The 21,117-nt window shown below is 36.7% G+C and overlaps 1 protein-coding gene and 1 long non-coding RNA gene across 17 annotated transcripts in view; one reads left to right on the forward strand and one right to left on the reverse strand.

Moving 5' to 3' along the window:
- The window catches only part of LOC129464224 (uncharacterized), a 56,230-nt gene extending 49,906 nt beyond the window's left edge, over positions 1–6,324 (forward strand). For all 4 annotated transcript variants that reach the window (XR_010115932.1, XR_010115933.1, XR_008651475.2 and 1 more), the window contains one exon: positions 6,262–6,324. This is a non-coding gene — a long non-coding RNA (uncharacterized lncRNA). The remainder of the gene's footprint in view (positions 1–6,261) is intronic.
- The window catches only part of TDRD3 (tudor domain containing 3), a 184,207-nt gene that overhangs the window by 2,636 nt on the left and 160,454 nt on the right, over positions 1–21,117 (reverse strand). For 11 of the 13 annotated variants that reach the window (XM_063618788.1, XM_063618785.1, XM_063618793.1 and 8 more), the window contains one exon: positions 4,748–4,873. In XM_063618788.1, coding sequence (XP_063474858.1) covers positions 4,757–4,873 — 117 coding nt within the window. In that variant the 3' untranslated portion in view covers positions 4,748–4,756. Of the gene's footprint in view, positions 1–4,747; positions 4,874–7,985; positions 8,076–21,117 lie in introns of all 13 variants that reach the window. The other 2 variants (XM_055245351.2, XM_063618784.1) reach the window with 1 other exon arrangement.

Genomic DNA, 21,117 nt, shown 5'->3' on the forward strand with positions numbered 1-21,117 from the left:
CAATATTTCCTAAGCTTAATTTTGATCGTATCACTACTCTCTTAATCAAAAGTTCATGACAGCATCAAACACAACAAATTCAAACTCTTATGTATTTGAAGCCATGCTGTTTTCATCACCGAAAAATATTTCTAACACCCATTGTTTTGGTTCATATTCTCTATTGTAGCCACTGAGAGCCACTTGCTATAGACTCTGCTTCCCTCGTTTAAACTTTCCTCTGCCTATACAGTGTCTTCAGAGGACTCCACCCCACCAGGAATGCGAAGCTTAAACTTCATATCTAAGGGCTGCTCCTACTAATCAGTATCTAGTTCCTAGGACTCCACTCATGTCAGAAACCTCTCCAAACGCACAAAGTTTTGGTTGGACTAAAGAACTGTGTATAATTTCTCTATTTTATATCTGCTCATATTTCCAAGCTGTCTTAACAGTTATGACAGTGTCCAGGAACTAGAAGTTTGGAGTTTTGGGCTCTATCTCCCCTAAAGTCTCATATCTGACTTGTCACCACTTTTTCTCAGACTTGGGCCTATTTTTCCACATGCTCCCCGAGACCTTCTCTCACCTAGCCCTGATTCCTAGGTATCTCCTGCTCTGTCATTGAAGCTGTCCTTAGTATTCAGCTCAAGTGGAATGCAATTCTCTCACCACAATGAGGAAGTGTATGTGTGTGGAGGGTTGGGGGAAGGGGGTCTGTGGGGGCCTTGAAAAAAAGTTTTAGGATAATCAAAGAATGTGCAAATTACAAACCTGAAACTTTATCAAAACATACTGATTTAATAAACACTTATGAACAGCCACCATGTGTCATTCATCACCTAGTAAAGTACTCAAAACATAAAAAGAAAACCTATGACTGTGAAATTATGTTTTTTAAAGGTGATAATAGAAAGCACCTTAAGTGTTTCTCACTACCTTGATAATTTCAGATAACAAAACCTTAGAAAATTTCAGCATATATTAGAATTCATGCTTATATTTGCTGGAAGTCAAATGGCTGGCTACAATGTTTATCTTCTTTTTAGAATACAAACCAGGAATGAGGAAACAAATACCTTTTATCTCAAGAATATATTCCATTATGTAACAAGAGCAGAACAATTATTATTTTTGAACCTCTCATTCAAAGATAGTATATCAAAGAGATATTTCATTCTACTTCATAGTCTTTCATAACATATGCTTGAATTACAATGCAAAACTAAGTAAAATTTTCTTCAAACAAGATCACGTGTCTTATTTTTTAGGGTGAATTTTGTAGTGAGAGTTTTAAAATGATACCATCATGGCACTGTCCCCCACCAATTTTTTTTTATTGATGTCAGGAATCCAAAATATCTGCATCATATATTTCCTGTTAACAGTACAATCCAAAGAAAGCATTTTGTCAAGATGGAAGTTTTAACTCAGGGAACACAGAAAACCACTAAGATTGTGATGTTTAAGTTGATTAGGAACTGTGTGCATTGTTATTTGATATGGATAAGCTACAGTTACCATACGGTAATGGTTTACAATTTACTTTTAAGCAATATATTATTTTTCAAAGGAAATTTCCCATGGAACCCTAGTATATAAGATATATGAAAGAAACTAAAGAAGGGTTAAGGGGACTAACAGTTCCCCTCATCTGGCTGCACTCTCATTCATGTCCACTGCCTGCTCTCTACTTCTAGCTCTGCTAGATCCTACCTGCCTTCAACGGCCCTGAAGAAATTGAGTCCACCGTTAAACAATGGCTGCCTTCCAGCAATGAGGGCATTGACAATCTTTGGCCACAATTTAAAACTTTGTTTTAGGCAATTAAAAAGAAATAAAATATCCTGATTTCCTTTCCTTTGGATAAATACACAGTAGTGGGATTGCTGGATCATATGGTGGTTCTATTTTCAGTTTTTTTAGGAACCACCTTACTGTTCTCCATAGTGGCTGTGCTAATTTACATCTCCACCAACAATGTAAAAGGGTTCTCCTTTCTCCACATCCTTGCTAGCATTCATTACTGCCTTTCTTTTGGATAAAGGTCATTTTAACTGAGGTAAGGTGATATCTCATTGTATTTGATTTGCATTTCTCTGATGATTAATGATGTTGAGTATTTTTTCATATACCTGTTGGCCACCTGTATGTCTTCTATTGAGAAATGCCTATGCAAGTCTTTTGCCCATTTAAAAAATCAGATTATTATTTTTTTTTCTTCAGTTGTTTGAGCTTATATATTCTGGTTATTAAGCACTTGTCAGATGGATAGTTTGAAAATATCTTCTCCCATTCTGTGGGTGGTCTCTTAACTTTGTTGACTGTTTCCTTTGCTATGCAGGATCTTTTTAACTGATGTTATTCCATTTGTTCATTTTTGTTTTGGTTGTCTGTGCTTTTGAGGTCTTACTCAAAAAGTTTTTGCCCAGACCAATGTCCTAGAGTGTTTCTCCAGAGTTGTCATCTACGAGTGTCATAGTTTCAAGTCTTAGATTTAAGTATTTAATCCATTTTGATTTTTGCTTATGATGAGAGTAGGAATCTAGTTTCATTCGTCCACATATGGATATCCACTTTTCCCAGGATCATTTATTGGAGAGACTATCATCTCTCCAATGTATGTTCTTGGCACCTATGTCAAAAATGAGTTGACTGTAAATATAGAGCTTTATTTCTGGGTTCTCCATTCTGTTCCATTGGTCTGTTTGTTTTTATGTCAGTACTATGCTATTTTGTTTACTATGGCTTTGTAGTATAATCTGAAATTAGGTAGTCTGATGCCTCCAGCTTTCTTCTTTTTGCTCAGGATAACTTTGGGCTTTCTGGGACTTTTGTGGTTCCATATAAATTTTAGAATTATTTTTTCTATTTATATGAAGGATGTCCTTAGTATTTTAATAGAGATTTCATTAAATCTGTAGATTGCTTTAGGTAGTACTGTCATTTTAACACTATCGATTCTTCTAATCCATGAACATGGAGTATCTTTTCAGTTTTTTTTTGTGTGTCCTCTTCAATTTCTTTTATCGATGTTTTACAGTTTTCATTGTAGAGATCTTTCACTTCTTTGGTTAAATTTATTCCTAGGTATTTTATTGCATTTGTAGCTATTTTAATTGGGATTACTTTCTTGGTTTCCTTTTCAGATTGTTTGCTGTTGAGGCTGGGCGCAGTGGCTCTCATGCCTTTAATCCCAGCACTTTGGGAGGCTGAGGCAGGCAGATTGCTTGAGCTCAGGAGTTTGAGACTAACCGGGGCAACATGGCAAAACCCCATCTCCACAAAAAATACAAAAATCAGCAAGGCATGGTGGTGTGCACCTGTGGTCCCAGCTACTAGGGAGGCTGAGATGGCAGGACATCTTGAGCCCAGAAGGCAGAGGCTGGAGTGAGCTGAGATGGTGCCACTGCACTCCAGCCTGAGTGACAGAGCCAGACTCTGTCTCAAAAAAGAAAAAGGGCGAAAAAAAAAAAAACAACTGAGGTTGACATATGGAAACAGTAGCATTTTTGTATGTTGATTTTGTATCCTGCAACTTTACTGAATTTGTTTGTCAGTTTTAATAGTTTTTTGGTAGACTCTAGGTTTTTCTAAATATAAGATCATATCCTCTGCAAACAAGAATAATTTGACTCTTCCTTTCCAATTCAGATGTTATTTCTTCCTCTTAATTGCTCTAGCTAGTACTTCTATTTTATTCAACTATGTCGAATACAAGTGGTAAAAATGGACATCTTTGTCTTGTTCCAGATCTTAGAGGAAAGGCTTGCAGTTTTTCACCTGTTCAGTATGAGTCTAGCTGTGGGTTTGCCATATATGGCAAAGCTAAGAGAGAATTCTCAGTTTTCATTCACCTTTAAAATTGATTTAATTATAAGCACACTGAGCTTATTTTATAAGTGTATGTTCTGTCTTATACAACACAACATTGCTGAAGTCCTTACATATTCTTTTGATTCTGCTTAAAGCAGACATGGGCACTAAATGACAAACCAGTTATTCCAAGCCATAAGAAAAATACCTAGAGTCAAGAAGTAGCTCTTCTGTGACACTATGGACAGTAGGTCAGGACTGTTTACTTGATGACCTTGCATTAGGCACACAAAAAAAGCCAGTGATAAAAGGAAAAAGGTGCTACATTGGCTTGCTACAGTAATTCAGAAGTCAATTAGCATTAGACTTCCACTCTAGGCAGACTACTACTACATGAGAAGCTGAGGGTTAGAACAGATGAAAAAAATTTCTTCACTTAGGATGGCAGAACTAACTTTTAACCAGTGAAGGAACTCTGGGGAAGATAAAGATATGTCACATTCTAGGACAGTACTGCCCAGCAGAAATATCACAAGACATATGTAATTTTAAATTTTCTAGTAGCCATATTAAAAGGCATGGTGGCTCACTCCTGTAATCCCAGCACTTCGGGAGGCCGAGGCAGGTGGATCACCTGAGGTCAGGAGTTCAAGACCAGCCTGCCAACACGGTGAAACCCCATTTCTACTAAAAATACAGAAAAAAAAAAAATCAGCTGGGCATGGTGGTGGATGCCTGTAATCCCAGCTACTCTGGAAGCTGAGGCAGGAGAATCACTTGAACCTGGGAGGCAGAAGTTGCAGTGAGCCGAGATCACGCCACTGCACTCCAGCCTGGGCAACAAGAGTGAAACTTCGTCTCAAAGAAAAAAAAAATCACTAATTGGACTTATATGCTTAACATGAATTTCATCTTTCTTTATATGAAAACCACTTCACAATGTTAAGTTTACCTTTTCCTATTAGTTCCGAGCCCGGGGTGGTTGGTAAAACTGTTGGGTTGGCCGAGTGGATCGTCTTGGCTGGCCATCACCTCCCCTACGGAACTCCAGAGTTTGATCGTAGGTGCCTTCTTCCTCCTATTTGCAAAGAGTAGTGATTTTACATGTTCAAAATGGCTCCAAGTTTCTTAAGTAAAAAAAATTTTATGGTCCCTATTTTAATAATATCTCTCTTAAGCTGCCCTGGAATTCACACATGTCAACTTTTACAACAGAGGGAGGCAAGGGGAAGGGAAAAAAAAAGAAAAGAAAAGAAAAAGGCAGGGATACTGCTAAAACTCTTTTGATCCTTGGTAATAGAAAAACATCGTTTATAGTGGTAAGATTAGAATTGAATTTTATTCTAGAAAAGGAAACTATTTCCAAATAATAGCAAGATCATCTCATCAAATAGCTTGACACAATGTGGTAAAAACATACAGAAAAGCAAGCATTATAATGACAATTTTCTTGAATATTTGGGCTTCTAAATGTTTCTAGGTATTTATCATGGAAAAGGGTTTTGGTAGAATAAAGAAAAGGGGTTGAGGAGCCAAAGAATGTTCACCAGCTGTCTGTCCCCATCTGATGAAATCTCCAGCACTGTTAAGAACCTTACATCTAGAGACAGAAAAAAATAATGGTTTGGAATAGGGGAGGAATACAATTTACATATAAAGAAAGCTTCATGCAAGATAGAGAGATCACCAGAGTAAGACTCAAACTATTTTATTTTTATTTGCTTTCTTACTGAGTGGGTGTATCTACCGGCTCAAGGAGTAGCATAGGGAAATTAGGATAAGCAGATTAAATAGCATAAAGAGTATAGTTAATGATAATATTTGAAAAGGACTTAGAAGCAACAAAATATAGCCAAAGCCACACTGGTTTCTTACTGAGTGCTGCCACCCTGTTATTTTAATGTTTTTGAATTAACACAGCTATGAAGTACGTGCCCTATTAGAGAGAGAAAAAATTAGCTTTCAGTTTTACTTATGAAAAAGAAAGCATCTATTTCACTAAGTAGGGAGTTTAAATTCCAACTGAATTATCAGAGCACAATAATTTGCATGATTTTGGAAATTAATCCTATTTTTTTCCCTTCCTTACTTTATCTTTGAATCTTCTTTCTCAAAATATTGCTTTCCTTTGACCTTATTAATAACATAGAAAAGTAAATGAAAAGACTAAGTTCTAGTCTTTAAATCTTTATAGATCCAATTACTGCAATTTTACCTAATGGAAACAAGGATGGTAAGATAATTTGGTCAAATCCTATTATTTAGCAATGATTTTTAAATTTGGCATGAACATAATTCTCATTTTAGACATCCTCCAAAGTATTCTTAAAAAAAAAAAGAACTATTATTTCCACTTTATATAAAGAATATTGAAGCTTGGGAAAGCTTTGTGACTTTGCCCTAATACTTCTAAGACAGTAGTATCTTTCGGTTTTGCATTCTAACACTGCTGTTTAAATCTTTAAGTCTCAGTGTGCATGTAAAAGAAAGAAGCCAATAGCCAAAAATTAATGATCATCCTGAGGGGCCTATCATCACTGAAAGAAGAGAATGCAGAAATCTGACAATATATCGGGTATAATTAAATAACTGCCTTTTAGAGATCAACTTCCAGATGAGTTTTCCTTTCCCTATATCCCTTTCATTAACAATCAATCTCAAAATGGTTAGAAGTATCAGATATTATATCTGTAATTTAGCAAAGCAATTAAAAGTAAGAAAAATGTAAAAGTGTTCAGGAAAGAAGTTATTTTTTATTATTCTGGTCAGTGTTCTGAATGATTTTCAAGTATTATAGCTAAATGTGAAAAGTAGCTATTTTAAGACAAATGACAACATTTGAAACTCTGCATATTAACTGAAAACTATGAAAATATATTTGGTACTGTAGGAGATGAAGTAATTATTTCAGGAATTAGAATGGAATACTACTTTTCTCCACACTTGGCTGCAGAATTGGCTGGAGAACATCTAAAAATCTGTATTTTATTAATAAAATACACAGATAGGACACTGTATTTGCTGAGAGAGTGAGCTGGATTTACATAATAAAAACGACAATGCTATTTGAAAATCTATTTCTATCTATTGTGTTTAAAGAATTCACGAACTGAACTAACCAGATCCAAGTAAATGGCTTTATAGAGATGACCAACCATGAGATTTCTTTCACATAACTCATAACTTGATGTCTTTAATCCGTCTATATAAAGTAGAAGCTAAAAAAAAGTAAAAAAGATACTGACGGCCAGGCGCGGTGGCTCACGCCTGTAATCCCAGCACTTTGGGAGGCCAAGGCGGGCGGATCACGAGGTCAGGAGATTGAGACCACCCTGGCTAACACGGTGAAACCCTCTCTACTAAAAATACAAAAAATTAGCCGGTCGCGGTGGTGGGCGCCTGTAGTCCCAGCTACTCCGGAGGCCGAGGCAGGAGAATGGCGTGAACCCGGGAGGCGGAGCTTGCAGTGAGCCCAGATAGCGCCACTGCACTCCAGCCTGGGCGAAAGAGCGAGACTCCGTCTCAAAAAAAAAAAAAAAGATAGTGCCAGTTTGGTTTTCAGTTCCAGTATTGTCAGAGGCACAATCTGTGCTTTTTAACTTTTAAATACTCGTCCTGCAGAGCTGTTGAGAGCAAATCTGGTTACCCATAACAATCACTTCTTATAGTATATGCCTAGTAATTTTTAGCACAGAATGGGTACTTCTTTCCTCTTTATATAACACACAGCTTGATTTAATAGATCAGTTTATTTTCAGTCATCTTTGAATGAAATTTATACTTTATTTCTCTTCTAGCCTATCTTCTTCCTTTAGGTCTCAGTACTCTGTAAGAGATTTACAACTCAAAAAAAATTTTTAATTTCTTAGTTTACAAACATTTTTTTAAAAATCTGACACTACATTATAGCTGGCACAGTTCTGGAAGGCCATCTAATCCATCCTTCTAGATTCGACAGATGAGTCTATAAACCAAGAGAGGTGAAGTGATTTTCCCAAGTCACAGAGCTAATTAGAGGAAGAGTCCAAACCAGGGCCATTTTCTTTCTGACTCACAGGCAAGATTCTTTACATCTGCAATAATTTTCATAAACGGGAACTGTCCAATGTCATCTTCACCTAAGATTCTGTGATTCAGAACCATTTTATTGGGACTCAGATTTTTGCACTAGAAAATTTTTAAAAATCTACCTGTAAGCTAGAAGCCCCCGTTTCAAGTTGTCCCGTCTTGACCAAACCAATGTATTTCTTAAATGTATTTGATTGAAGTCTCACATCTCCCTAAAATATATAAAACCAAGCTGCACCCCAACCACCTTGGGCACATTTTTCTCAGGACCTCCTGAGGGCTGTGTCATGGGCCATGGTCACTCATATTTGACTCAGAATAAATCTCTTCAAATATTAAAAAAAGACTTTTGTTTACCTCAGCCATGTTATCAGATAGGTTTTATAAAACTAACTAATATTCAATATGAGCTCTTTTATACTAATATTTACTAGTTTATTGCTCCTTCTTAATGAAAAGATACAAAACTGCAATAATCATTGGCCCCAAACATAAATGAAGTGGTATTTTGAAAACAACAAAAGACAAAAACCAATGCAAAAAGGAGATACACAACTTCATCTATAATGTGCGTTTGACAAGTTACAACTGCGTTTTTCCTGCATATCATCTTCAATCTCTCATTACTGTATACTGTATCTGGAGTGAGAACACAGACAAACTACATATTCCCCATTTATAAATGAGCTGTGTTATAAAAGCTCATCATAAATTGGTCACTTGGAACACACTTCAGAAGGAGGTATGAAACACACTTAAATAGAAGTCAGGTTCTCTGTTCCACAAATAGTAAGGTGAAATGCAGCTAAGCATACAAACCAGTCCTTTAAGGAAGGAGTTCTCAAGTAAGAGCTATTCTGCTTCAGCTGGGGGCATCAGGCAATGCCTGGAAGGAGTTGTTATATTCCCTCTAATGAGTAGAGGCCAAGGATGCTGCTAAATATCCTACAGTGCACAGGACAGCCCACACAACAAAATATTATCCAGTTCCAATGCCAGCAGTGTTGAAGCTGAGAAACCCCAGGCTAGGCAAATGACACTTCTTACTCCTAAGTATCAGAGCAGCCTGGAAAAGAATTCTAACCTCAGGAACTTTGAGTTTGGAAATTTGGGACATTTCTTCTTCTGCTTCTACCCCTAAGTTGTAAATGCTGACCCAACTCTCTATGGAAATTTTTTTTGGGGGGGGCTCTATTTGCTGAGAATACTTAAATACTTATCTCAGCTCCAGCTATATGTTCATTTTTACTTAACTTAATGAATCGCCTTGCCTTTTTTAAAAAAAAAAATTGATACGGAGTCTTGCTCTGTCACCCAGGCTGGAGTGCAATGGCGCAATCTTGGCTCAAGACAACCTCCGCCTTCCAGGTTCAAGTGATTCTCCCCCCTCAGCCTCCTGAGCAGCTGGGATTACAGGTACCAGCCATCATGCCCAGCTAATTTTTGTATTTTTGTAGAGATGGGGTTTCATCATGTTGTCCAGGCTGGTCTTGAACTCCTGACCTCAGGTGATCCACCCACCTTGGCTTCTCAAAGTGCCGGGATTACAGGTGTGAGCCACCACGCCTAGCCCGCTTTATCTTATATTACCATTCCTTCAGCATTTTCCCAAGTCATAACTTTGTGAAGAGCCAGTGATACATTATTTAGTTGGTGGAAGTGGGAAATGGGAATGGCAATTATTCCCTTCAATGAAAAAAAAATTAAAACTTAGAAAAACTTAATACTGTCACCTAATAGGTATGTTATGTATAATTTAATAAAATTTAATCATTTGTTTCTTTTAACAGAATTTGTATAGTAGTCACAATACATACATCAGCATATGAAATTCAACGTACTCTGCAATAGTCCTTGAAATTGAGGATATTTTGAACCATGAAATGTTAATGAGTACATATCTCCTTCAGTGATTCATACATGAACCACTTATTCTATGAATTTCCAAGCCACCTTTTGCCTGAGGTGTTTACCTTGTATTTATGGAAGTATAAACTGATTTTCATATAAAACCTAAGCAGTCATCATAAAGACAAATCTGCTTTCCCAAAACATGTAATGGACTTTAATAAGATTAAAGCTTAAAATATCTTTAAACACAAGTCTATTTTTAGATTAACTATACTAATATTCTTCTATATTAGAGTAGCTAAAAATTGAAAACTGAATCAGCTCTTCTTTTCTTTTTTTTTTGGGGGGTGCAGACTGAGTCTTGCTCTGTCACCCAGGCTGGAATGCGGTGGCACAATCTTGGCTCGCTGCAACCTACACCTCCCAGGTTCAAGCTATTCTCCTGCCTCAGCCTCCCGAGTAGCTGGAATTACAGGCACGCACCACCAAGCCCAGATAATTTTTTTATATTTTCAGTAGAGACGGAGTTTCACCATGTTAGCCAGGCTGGTCTCAAACTCCTGATCTCAAGTGATCCACACACCTTGGCCTCTCAAAGTGCTGGGATTAGAGGCATGAGCCACTGCGCCCAGCCTCAGCTCTTATTTTCTATGAAGATTACAGACAACCTTGGTGCCCATGGGAGTCATGTATTATTATCAATACTGAACTTTACCAATTATCCTTGTTTAAAAAAAGCTCCACTTTAATATTTGTAGTTTTACTACAAACAACAACAACAACAACAACAAAAACCTGGGCCCATAGTAGCCTGGAACCACAGATTATAAAATAGGAAGATTTTGTAAGGAACAGTTAGTCAAACTAAGAGGCTATCACTTGCTCAAGTAAGTAGTGCCACTACTTGGGCTAGAACACAGGTCTGATTCACAAGCCCAACTGCCCCTCACTGTGGTACCTAGTAATGAGGGTAAGGAATACAGGTATCATAAATCTCAGAACTGCAGGGGAACTGGAGATAAATCTAACAGAGCAGATTTATATTTTTTTATTATTTATTTTGAGGATAAATTCAGCACTCTTGTTTCAAATGAAATCTTATGTAGAATTCCTATATAAAATATACGGGCCCAGGTTAAAGTGGGTGTTCTTACACATTTGTGAGCAGTACCCCTTTGGCTTTCTCTTCCTGACTTTCTTCAACCTCTGTAGCCCTCAAGCCACAGAAATTAAAAACCCAACCTAGTTCACCCTTTGCTACTCACTGACAACCAATTGGGTGGAGTGACTTGATTAATAAAATGAGCTAGTGGAAGAGCCAGAACTGGAATGCAGGCCTCTGGCTCTGAGTTCAGAGCCTTTCTCCCTTTGCCTTCTATCACAGAGAAAATTTAAACCCTATACTTGACTCCTATAAATTAAATGTCTCATTTTATAATTAAAAACTCACCTCATATACCTAAATGGAAAAAACCCTCAGGTTTCATTAACATATGAGAAAATTACTATGATATATAACCAAATATAGTAAGTTTTAGAACAGATTATCTTGGTTTCTGAAGCTCTGAGTAAAACAATTCCCCTTTAGAAGAAAATATATTGGAGAATTATAGTCTCCCATCCCTCCAGAGCAGCACTAAGATAATCTCTTTTTATGTACCTCATCCAGCGCATTTTACTTAAACAAAACATTTTATGGCAGAAGAGAAAAAAATGCTAACTGAAGACAAAAGAAAAATCAGATCCAAAACCTTATTACTAAACAACTGTTTCAAAATGCATGGCTGACATAATATTTTCATTCCAGTATCATAGAAAATTTCAGGAGGACTGTGGGACATCCCATTGTGGTTCTAATCTTTTTTCTTTAAATACTATATTTTCTAAAGTTATATTAAAATTGTTTATGCTACAGGATATCATGAATCATCTGAATACCTAACTCAAGGGTTTTATTATAAGCTCTTCTTAGTAAAGCACAATCTAAACAAGACATCTGAACTTTAACATAAATGAAAAACTAATTTTTAAATGACAGTAGAAGCAAATACAGTACTATTCATCATTGTCCTTCCTCTAACATCACTAAGATCTACACATTAATATAATGTAAACAAGCTATTTTTGGCAGGTTAAGCACTTATGAAAATTCAGTGACAACATCAAAAAGCTGCATCCATATTTTAATCAGAATATAGTACAAAAAAGACAGTAGGAGAGAAGTCACCCTTATTAAATTCCAAACGATAAAAGTTATGGATCCTCTTCCATTTGAAAACACATGAGTTTACAACTTGAAACAGAAAAACGGAGTATGAATGCTTATTCCATTGTGTGCCTGGCATTTTGCATGTTATCTTATTTAATCCTTATAATAAGGCTTTGAATTAATCTCACCATTTTATAGATGAAAAAACTAAGGCTCAGAGTACTTAGCTCAAAGTTGTGTAAATGGCCATGCTTCAGTGAGACCTTTAGGCTGTACACCTGAAGTTCTTTTCATTGCATCATACAGTATGTATTTCCATTTCTTGCTTCACATAGTTTTCCATCAGGAACTTTTTTCTACAATCAATGTTATACCTGAATTTTTTCTGCTTTATTGAGGTATAGACACACAGGAATCATACATATTTAAGATGTACAACTTAATGTTTTGATATATGTATACACTGTGAAATAATTACAATCAAGGTTAACATATCCATCACCTCACAGTTTCCATTTTCTTTCTTCTTTCTCTGTTTTTGTGGAAAAGAACACAAGATCTACCTTGTTAGCAAATTTCAAGCATACAATACACTACTGTTAATTGTAGTCACTGTTTTGTACATTAAGTCTTCAGAACCCATTCATCTGGCATAACTGAAACTTCGTAACCTTTGACCAACATCTCCTCATTTCCCTCACCCTTTGCTCCTGGCAACCACCATACTACTCTGTTTCTATGAGTCTGACTATTTTAGATTCCACATATAAGTGAGAACATGTAGTGTTTGTCTTTCTGTGTCTGGCTTATTTTATTTAGCACAATATCCTCCAAGTTCTATGGTTAATTTTAACTAAATGGATGGCTTCGGCCCTGAAGCTACTATAAACATCATGTAATGGTTATTGTCTTTGTTGAAATAGTATAGTTAAGTACAAGAACGAATATATAATTTTTAAAAATGTGTACCTCTCTGAAACCCATTGCTAAAGATTAAATAGATTCCAAAAGCTTGTCCAGAAATCAGAATAGGGAACATATTTCTGCTCCAAAACGTGTCAGTTGGCTCAAAGATTTCCTTGAGAGATACTATATCACAGCATTGGCATGTAAGAGCTCAACCTCTTAAGTCAGATCTGAGTCTGGGTTTAGATTCTACCACATCATAGGCATGTTACTTATCTTTTCTACATTTTCGTTTTCTCATATAGATTATAGTAATGACCTCAGAGGTTTATCAGGAGAATTCTATGAGAAATACCTAAAAAGAGCTTCACAAATAGGCAGTGTTAGCTATTAGTCTCAATCAAATAACTCTAAGTTAACAAAATATACTTCTATTCAAAACACATGAGTTTGTTTACCCACTTCAATTAAACTAAATAGACTGATAGATTTTGCTGAAAATCAGGAACTTAGCTTGTTGTAAGTGTATTCTTCAAATTGCTTTCAACAGAAAAAAAAAAAAAGCAAAAATGTCTTTGGAAAAAAATGAAAGAGCCAATGCAAGAAGAAAGGTTCTTGCCACCAGCTTAACTTTTATTTCTTCAGAGGTTCAAAAACTATTCACAAAAACTAACAATTTCATATAATTCATTTTATTGTTAACCATTTTTTTTTGTTTTGGGGAGAGGTAGGGTGGCCTCTTATTCTTCTTTTTTAATGTATAAAGAAAAAAGGGCAAATAGAACAAAAGGAGGAAAGAAATTAGCAAAGGACATTACTGAAAATGATCAATCAAAAGTTACAGACACTCTAGAAAATCTGAGTATTTTAAGATAAAGCAAAAAATAAATTAACCTGATTAACTTCTTTGAACATCTTGCCTTTAGCCTACACCCTTAAAATTTTAAGATATCCCATAAAAAGAAACCAGTTAGAAACAACATTTTAAAGGTAGAAGTAGAGCAATTATGATTAATAATGAAAAATGCATATGCCTATCTATGCCTATTGATATGTTTTCAGGTCAATGCCTGTAAATTATTTTTGCAAAACCAACTACTTTCCCAAATATGCTGAGTATGTTTTAGAATATTTTATGGTTAAGACATATGAGAACTAATCACAAGTGGTTAACTATTTCACTCTCTCATAGTTTATGTCATTTTTACATCTTAAATTGGTAGGCTAATATAAGATGAGTTAACGAATTCTTTCTCTGAGAGCAATGACTATATAATAATGCCAGAATGCTTTTAATGCTAAAACAGGCCAATGTATTTTATATATGTGACTGGCCAACAATACAAACAGATACAGTATGCCATGGACACCCATAATACAGATTTTTAAAAATCAGAAAAAAAGGGTCGGGTGCAGTGGCTCACGCCAGTAATCCCAGCACTTTGGGAGGGTGAGGTGGGCAGATCATGAGGTCAAGAGATCAAGACCATCCTGGCCAACACAGTGAAACCCCGTCTCTACTTAAAATACAAAAATTAGCTGGGTGTGGTGACGCGTGCCTGTAGTCCCAGCTACTCAGGAGGCTGAGGCAGGAGAATCACTTGAACCCGGGAGGTGGAGGTTGCAGTGAGCTGAGATTACACACTGCACTCCAGCCTGGTGACAGAGCAAGACTCTGTCTCAAAAAAAAAAAAAAAAAAAAATCAGAAAAAAAAATCCTTTATGCCAAATTGATAAAATATAGGCCAGATCGATGCCATAAAAAAAGTACTAAAACTTGGGGTGGTAGGAGAGATAATTATAAGAAATGCTTGATATAATTGTAAGAAAAAATTTTCATACCAAATGATACAAAAATAGTTGTTTGCTGATGTTTTCACCCTCTTAATGAGAGTTAAGAAATATAAAAATGACAGGAAAAGAATGAAAAATTTAAGCCTTAAAGCAGGCAGGGCCCAATGTACCAAACACCATTATCACATTTAACTCCCTATTCATGTCCAACAACCCATAGTTTGTTATTTCTCTTCAGTGAAATATAAAGAAAACTACGGTTTACAAACCTTTATCAATTATCAGGCTGAGTACTAAAGCTATAGTTTCAGAAATGTGAGGTACTCCAGGAGTCACTGCTCTGATCTTCCCTTTAGCACAAAATTCATCCATGGCATTTCACACAAATGGCTCTGCCTCTTGCAAATAACTCTGGTGAAGGGAGCTCTGTCTTCCTCAGGCAGCCAACTCCATTGCTTTGCATCCTTCACTAGAAAGTGAAAATCTAAACTTCAGGAACTACTTTTTTTTTTTTTTTGAGACAGAGTTTTGCTCTTGTTGCCCAAGCTGGAGTGCGATGGCACAATCTCGGCTCACCGCAACCTTCGCCTCCTAGGTTCAAGCGATTCTTCTGCCTCAGCCTCCTGAGTAGCTGGGATTACAGGCATGCGTCACCATGCCCAGCTAATTTTTTTTATTTTTAGTAGAGACGGGGTTTCTCCATGTTGGTCAGGCTAGTATCAAACTCTTGACCTCAGGTGATCCGCCCACTTCAGCCTCCTAAAGTGTTGGGATTACAGGCGTGAGCACCCGGCCTCTGGAACTTCTATTTACATTTTCTTAAGTCTGTTTCCTTTGCTATATGAAAGATATTATTTAAAAATAAATATTCTACTTCTCCTTATTCTATTAATAAGAATTCTTGGTCAAATACCATTATTTCCAGAATCTCCATCATCTTGATCATCTTTTCCTTTATACATTTTCGTAGTTACCATTCTGCATAACATAGTACTAAGAATAACATTCCAAGTATGGCTTACTTGGAACACAATGCTATTATTTCTCATGAAGGTACTCTATTAGGCAATATATAAATCTATTAGGCAATCTAATATCTAATCTTGCTTTAATATTTTTAGTAGGTGCTCAATTACTGGTCACTCATATTGTGCTTGCCATCAAATGAAATGCTTACAATCTATTCCCAGATCTATTTTATTCTAAATTTGTAGAGAATTATTTTCCCAACCTAAATCCAAAGTTTTAAATTTAAGTATAGTTAAAGTCCATGTGTTAATGAAAGATATTATTTTGGCACAGTATTATTGTTGGTATATTCTGAAATTAACTATGTAATATTACATCAGGTATTTCTGAAAAGTTATTTTGGTGACTTGTCAGCCTTTATTTTTACAAACTGAGTGGAAGTTAGAAGACTACCATCTAAAAGGGTAACATCTAAATGGGTAGTTGAAATGCACCTTAATCTTGAACCAAGATCCTATTGAATTTTAGAAGACAATAAAGATAGTTTTAGTGTAAAATTAAGTTCTTTTAGCAATGGAATAATAGGTTAAAAGAAACAGGTTCGTTTCTTTTTTCCTACCCTATGTAAAATACTTCTATCACCTTGAAAAGTACCAGCTGATCCCTCTAACCACTACATTTTCTGTTCTCACCCTTATAGTTTGTGAGAACTAAGATTGAATGGACTAAATGATACTCATCAGAACAATTTATCACATATTAAGAACCAATTAATATGCTAAACATTTTTATAAACATTATTTCATTAAATTCATACAAAAATTCTCAAGTAGGTTTGTATCATTTACCTCCATTTACAGATAAAGTGAAGGTTCATGCTCTATGGTGTCACCAAGTCCTAAACCTGACTATCAGCTCTGCAACTTACTAGCTCAAAGATTTTAGGCAAGTTACTTAACAGCTCTGAACCTATATTTGTAGTTTTCCTAGTGTGTAAAGTAAACACATTAATATTTGTTTTATAAAGATCCTGTAGATATTAAATCAGTTAATGTACATCAAGAGTTATACATGGTGTCGAGCACACAATAAGCATTCCAATGGTAATCATGTTTTGAAACTCTAATCCTCACATTATCAACCATTTATACTACTTTACCTCAGTAAGTTAGTAGAGAATATATCATCTTGTTATATAAATGCTGATTTTGCACAATATGCTTAAATGTATGAATTTTTGCTTACATTGAGATTTCAAAAGGTTCAACATATTAGTAATTAGCTTTCTTTCAAAAAGAATTATTCCCTTTCCAAGCTTAGAAAACCTTCTCGGTCATTTTTGATGGTAGTATGGTTGAATGAAGAAAAAGTATCCCCAAGATTTTCTACAAGAACAATAAGAGAGATGAACTTACTTCTGTCAACTTAGGTAAAGGAAAATTGGATGACATGAATCACCTGATTCAACTAGGACAACTAGATATATTACATTTTGGTGTAATGATTCTATTTCTAGGTTTATTGAAATTCATAAACCGTATTTTAGTAACCTGTAATTCCACATCTGAAACATCTGAGATGTCCAACAGAGGTTGGGGGAACTGATTACAATCTGGAGAGTAACTTGCTTATCATCTTACACAAAGGAAGAACATAATAAATGTATGATCATATCAAATATGTGTTATATTCTTCTCATTCAAGAATGAAGCTATTTCTCCTTTGCCATTCAGCCGTAGCTGAAACACTGACAGCAAGAACAAGTTAGGAAACCACGAAGTCTCTGTATTAGAGTCACATATTTTCTTGGTTTTTTCAAATAGTATCTTCCTGAAAAGTATTAAGACAATCAACCTTTTAAAAATTCTAAGTTTATCCATGAGATTATTTAAAGTGTGCCCCTTTGTTGTGCCCCTGCCCCCAATGTAAATTGTTTATTTAAAAAGTAGAGCAAATAGATCCTCCGGACAAAGAGAAAGGTACACTGGAGTATCAATGATGATGTCTATATTGTAAAGCAATGTGTAAGACTGGAGATTATTAATTAAGGCTCAAAGAAAAATAAAAAAGACTAGGAAAGTTCAAGTTATTCTAACAGTGTTGATAAGCTGCATTCTTCAGAGTACAAAATGCATGATAACAATAGTCAAATTCATTTTCATTATCTTTGAATAAGGGCATGACAGTCTTTTAAAAGCTGCTCTGAAGTGAGGAGGAAAAGCCTGTCCAGGGTTAAACACTAATTTATGCAAAACCCAGGTTTTGACAAGAATCCTGTCAATGTCAAGCAGCAGGTACACTGACAGCAGGACTGGCTGAAAAGCTCTGTGCCAGAGCTAAAACGAAAATCACTGATTTATGAAGGCTATTACAAACTGTAGGATTTCAAAAGTCTGAAGGAAAATGGTTTTCATAAAGAAAAACTTGAAATCTTTATAACTTTGCAACCAATATTGTTATCTTAAAGGAGCATGGTTCTTTCATTCTGTGAGAAAAACTAGTTTACTTTAAAAAGAGTTGTAGATTTTTATATTAAATCTACATTTTAAGATTTCTAATATAAAACCTCATTATATTAGTAACATTGTGATATAGTTTGACTCTGTGTCCCCACCAAAATCCCCACATGTCAATGGAGGGACCTGGTGGGAGGTGATTGGATCATGGGGTTGGTTTCCCCCATGCTGTTCTCATGATAGTGAGTGAGTTCTCGTGAGAGCTGATGGTTTTAGCAGTTCCCCTTTTGCCCTCTCTACTGCCACCTTGTGAAGAAGGTGCTTGCTTCTCCTTTGCCTTCTGCCATGATTTTAAGTTTCCAGAGATCTCTCCAGCCATGCAGAATCGTGAGTCAATTAAACCTCTTTTTTTTTTATTTAAAAAAAAATAAATTACCCAGTCTCAGGTAGAATCTCTAGAGCAGTGTAAGAACGGACTAATATAGAGAATTGGTACCAGCAGAGTGGGGTACTGCTATAAAGAGAACCTGAAAATGTGGAAGCAACTTTGGAACTGGGTAACAGGTGGAGGATACAACAGTTTGGAGGGCTCAGAAGAATACAGGAAGATGTGGGAAGGTTTGGAACTTCCTAGAGACTTGTTGAATGGTGTTGACCAAAATGCTGATAGTGAATGATGATTTAGGGTATCTGGCTGAAGAAATTTCTAAGCAGCAAAGCATTCAAGAGGTGACCTGGCTTATCCCGAAAGTGTTCAGTGATCTACATTCACAAAGATATGGTTTGAAATTGGAATTTATGTTTAAAAGGGAAGCAAAGCATAAAGGTTTGGAAAATTTGCAGTGTGAGCATGGGGTAGAAAAGAAAAACCCATTTTCTGGGGAAGAGTTCAAGCCAGCTGCAGAAATTTGCATAAGTAACTTGTTAACAGCCAAGACAATGGGGAAAATGTCACTAGGGCATTTCAGAGATCTTTGAGACAGCCCCTTCCATCATAGGCCCAAAGGCCTGGGAGGCAAAAATGGTTTGTGGCTGGAGGGCCCTGCTGCTCTGTGCAGCCCCAGAACTTGGTGTCCTGCATCCCAGCCACCCCAGCTCCAGCCATGGCTAAAAAGATGCAACTTGGGCTGTGGCTTCAAAGGGTGCAAGACCAAAGCCTTAGCAGCTTCCACACGGTGTTGGTCCTACAAGTGCACAGAAGACAAGAGTTGAGCTTTGGGAGCCTCCACTTAGATTTCAGAGGATGTATGGGAAAGCCTGGATATCCAGGCAGAAGTCTGCTTCAGGGACAGAGCCCTCATGGAGAACCTCTACTAGGGCAATTCAGAGGGGAAATGTGGGGCTGGAGCCCACACACAGAGTCCCCACTGGGGCACCGCCTAGTGAAGCTGTGAGAAAAAGGCCACCATCCTCTGGACCCCAGAATGGTATATCCACCTATAGCTTGCACCGTGTGCTTGGAAAAGCCACAGGCACTCAACATCAGCCTGTGAAAGCAGTCATAAGGGCTGTACCCTGCAGAGCCACAGGGGCGGAGCTGCTCAAGGCCTTAGGAGCCTACCCCTTGCATTAGCGTGCCCTGGATGTAAGACATGGAGTCAAAGGAGATTATTTTGGAGCTGTAAAATTTCCTGAGTGCCCTGCCAGGTTTCAGACTTGCATGGGGCCTGTGGCCCCTTTGTTTTGGCTGATTTCTCCTATTTGGAATAGGAACATTTACCCAATGCCTGTACCTCCATTATATCTTGAAAGTAACTAAGTTGCTTTTGATTTTACAGGCTCAAAGGCAGATGGGACTTGCCTTGTCTCAGATGAGACTTCTGACTTGGAATTTTAAGTTAACGCTGGAATGAGTTAAGACTTTGGGGAACTGTTGGGAAGGCATGATTGGTTTTGAAATATGAAAAGGATACGAGATTTGGGAGAAGCCAGGGGCGGAAAGATATGGTTTGGCTCTGTGTCCCCACCCAAATCTCATCTCAAATTGTAATCCCCATATGACGAGGGAGAGAACTGGCGGGACGTGAGTGAATCATGGGGATGGTTTCCCCCATGCTGTTCTCATGATAGCGAGTGAGTTCTCAGGGGAACTGATGGTTTTAAAAGTGTTTGCTGTTCCTCATTCACTGTCTTTCCTGCTGCCTCGTGAAAAAGGTGCTTGTTTCTCCTTTGCCTTTTACCATATTGTAAGCTTCCTGAGGCCTCCCCAGGTATGCAGAACTGTGAGTCAATTAAACCTCTTCTTAAAATAAGTTACACAGTCTCAGGTAGTATCCTTATGTTGATAGCAGTGTGAAAATGGACTAATACACATTGAAACAGAAAAGAAAAAAAAAAGGAAAAGGAATTAGTCTAAAGAAAAGGGTGGTGCAAAGAAGCAGTTTAGGTTTACTTCCTAGAGAGGTAATTTGGAATGGATACTCAACTCCTGATCTGGAAATTTCAATCAGTGGCTGCTGCTGCAATTAAGGGGCAACAAGCATTACTTTCAGGAGGTGAACAATAAAAGAGACTGTTCTTTCCAAAGCCCTAAATGAAAACAAGAGAAATGGAACCAGCATTAACAACCTGTGTGCCTAGCATTTCAATCATCCAATGACCTAACAAAATGTTTACTGAATAATTCTTATGTTCCTCACAATAATCCTGTGAGGTTACATGTTTTTATAGGTATTTTCCATAGAAGAAAACAAAACTAAATTATATCTTTCCCAAGGTATGTGGACTCTAAAATTCATGCTCTTTCCACATATCCCAGTAGATACAGAGGCTAGAGAAGAGAATTAGACTGACCACATTAAACTCTTAAAGGTTTATATAAGTAGACCAAAAGGAAGGGCTTTCCATCTCACTCGCATTTTAAATACATAATGAAATTAGTAAAACAGATATAATTTACACACTACAGTTCTTACTGTCAAACACAAATTATCCACAATACTTTCTACTCTCAACAGACAGAAAGAGCTATCCTGAAATGGCTGCAGTATCCATAAGCAGCTCCTATACTTAAATGAATTAATGTAAGTAAAAGAGCTTAGAACAATGTCTGGTACAAAGTTGCGTGTT

Source organism: Symphalangus syndactylus, chromosome 15 (genome assembly GCF_028878055.3).
Source record: "Symphalangus syndactylus isolate Jambi chromosome 15, NHGRI_mSymSyn1-v2.1_pri, whole genome shotgun sequence".
Classification (NCBI taxonomy): Eukaryota; Metazoa; Chordata; class Mammalia; order Primates; family Hylobatidae; genus Symphalangus; species Symphalangus syndactylus.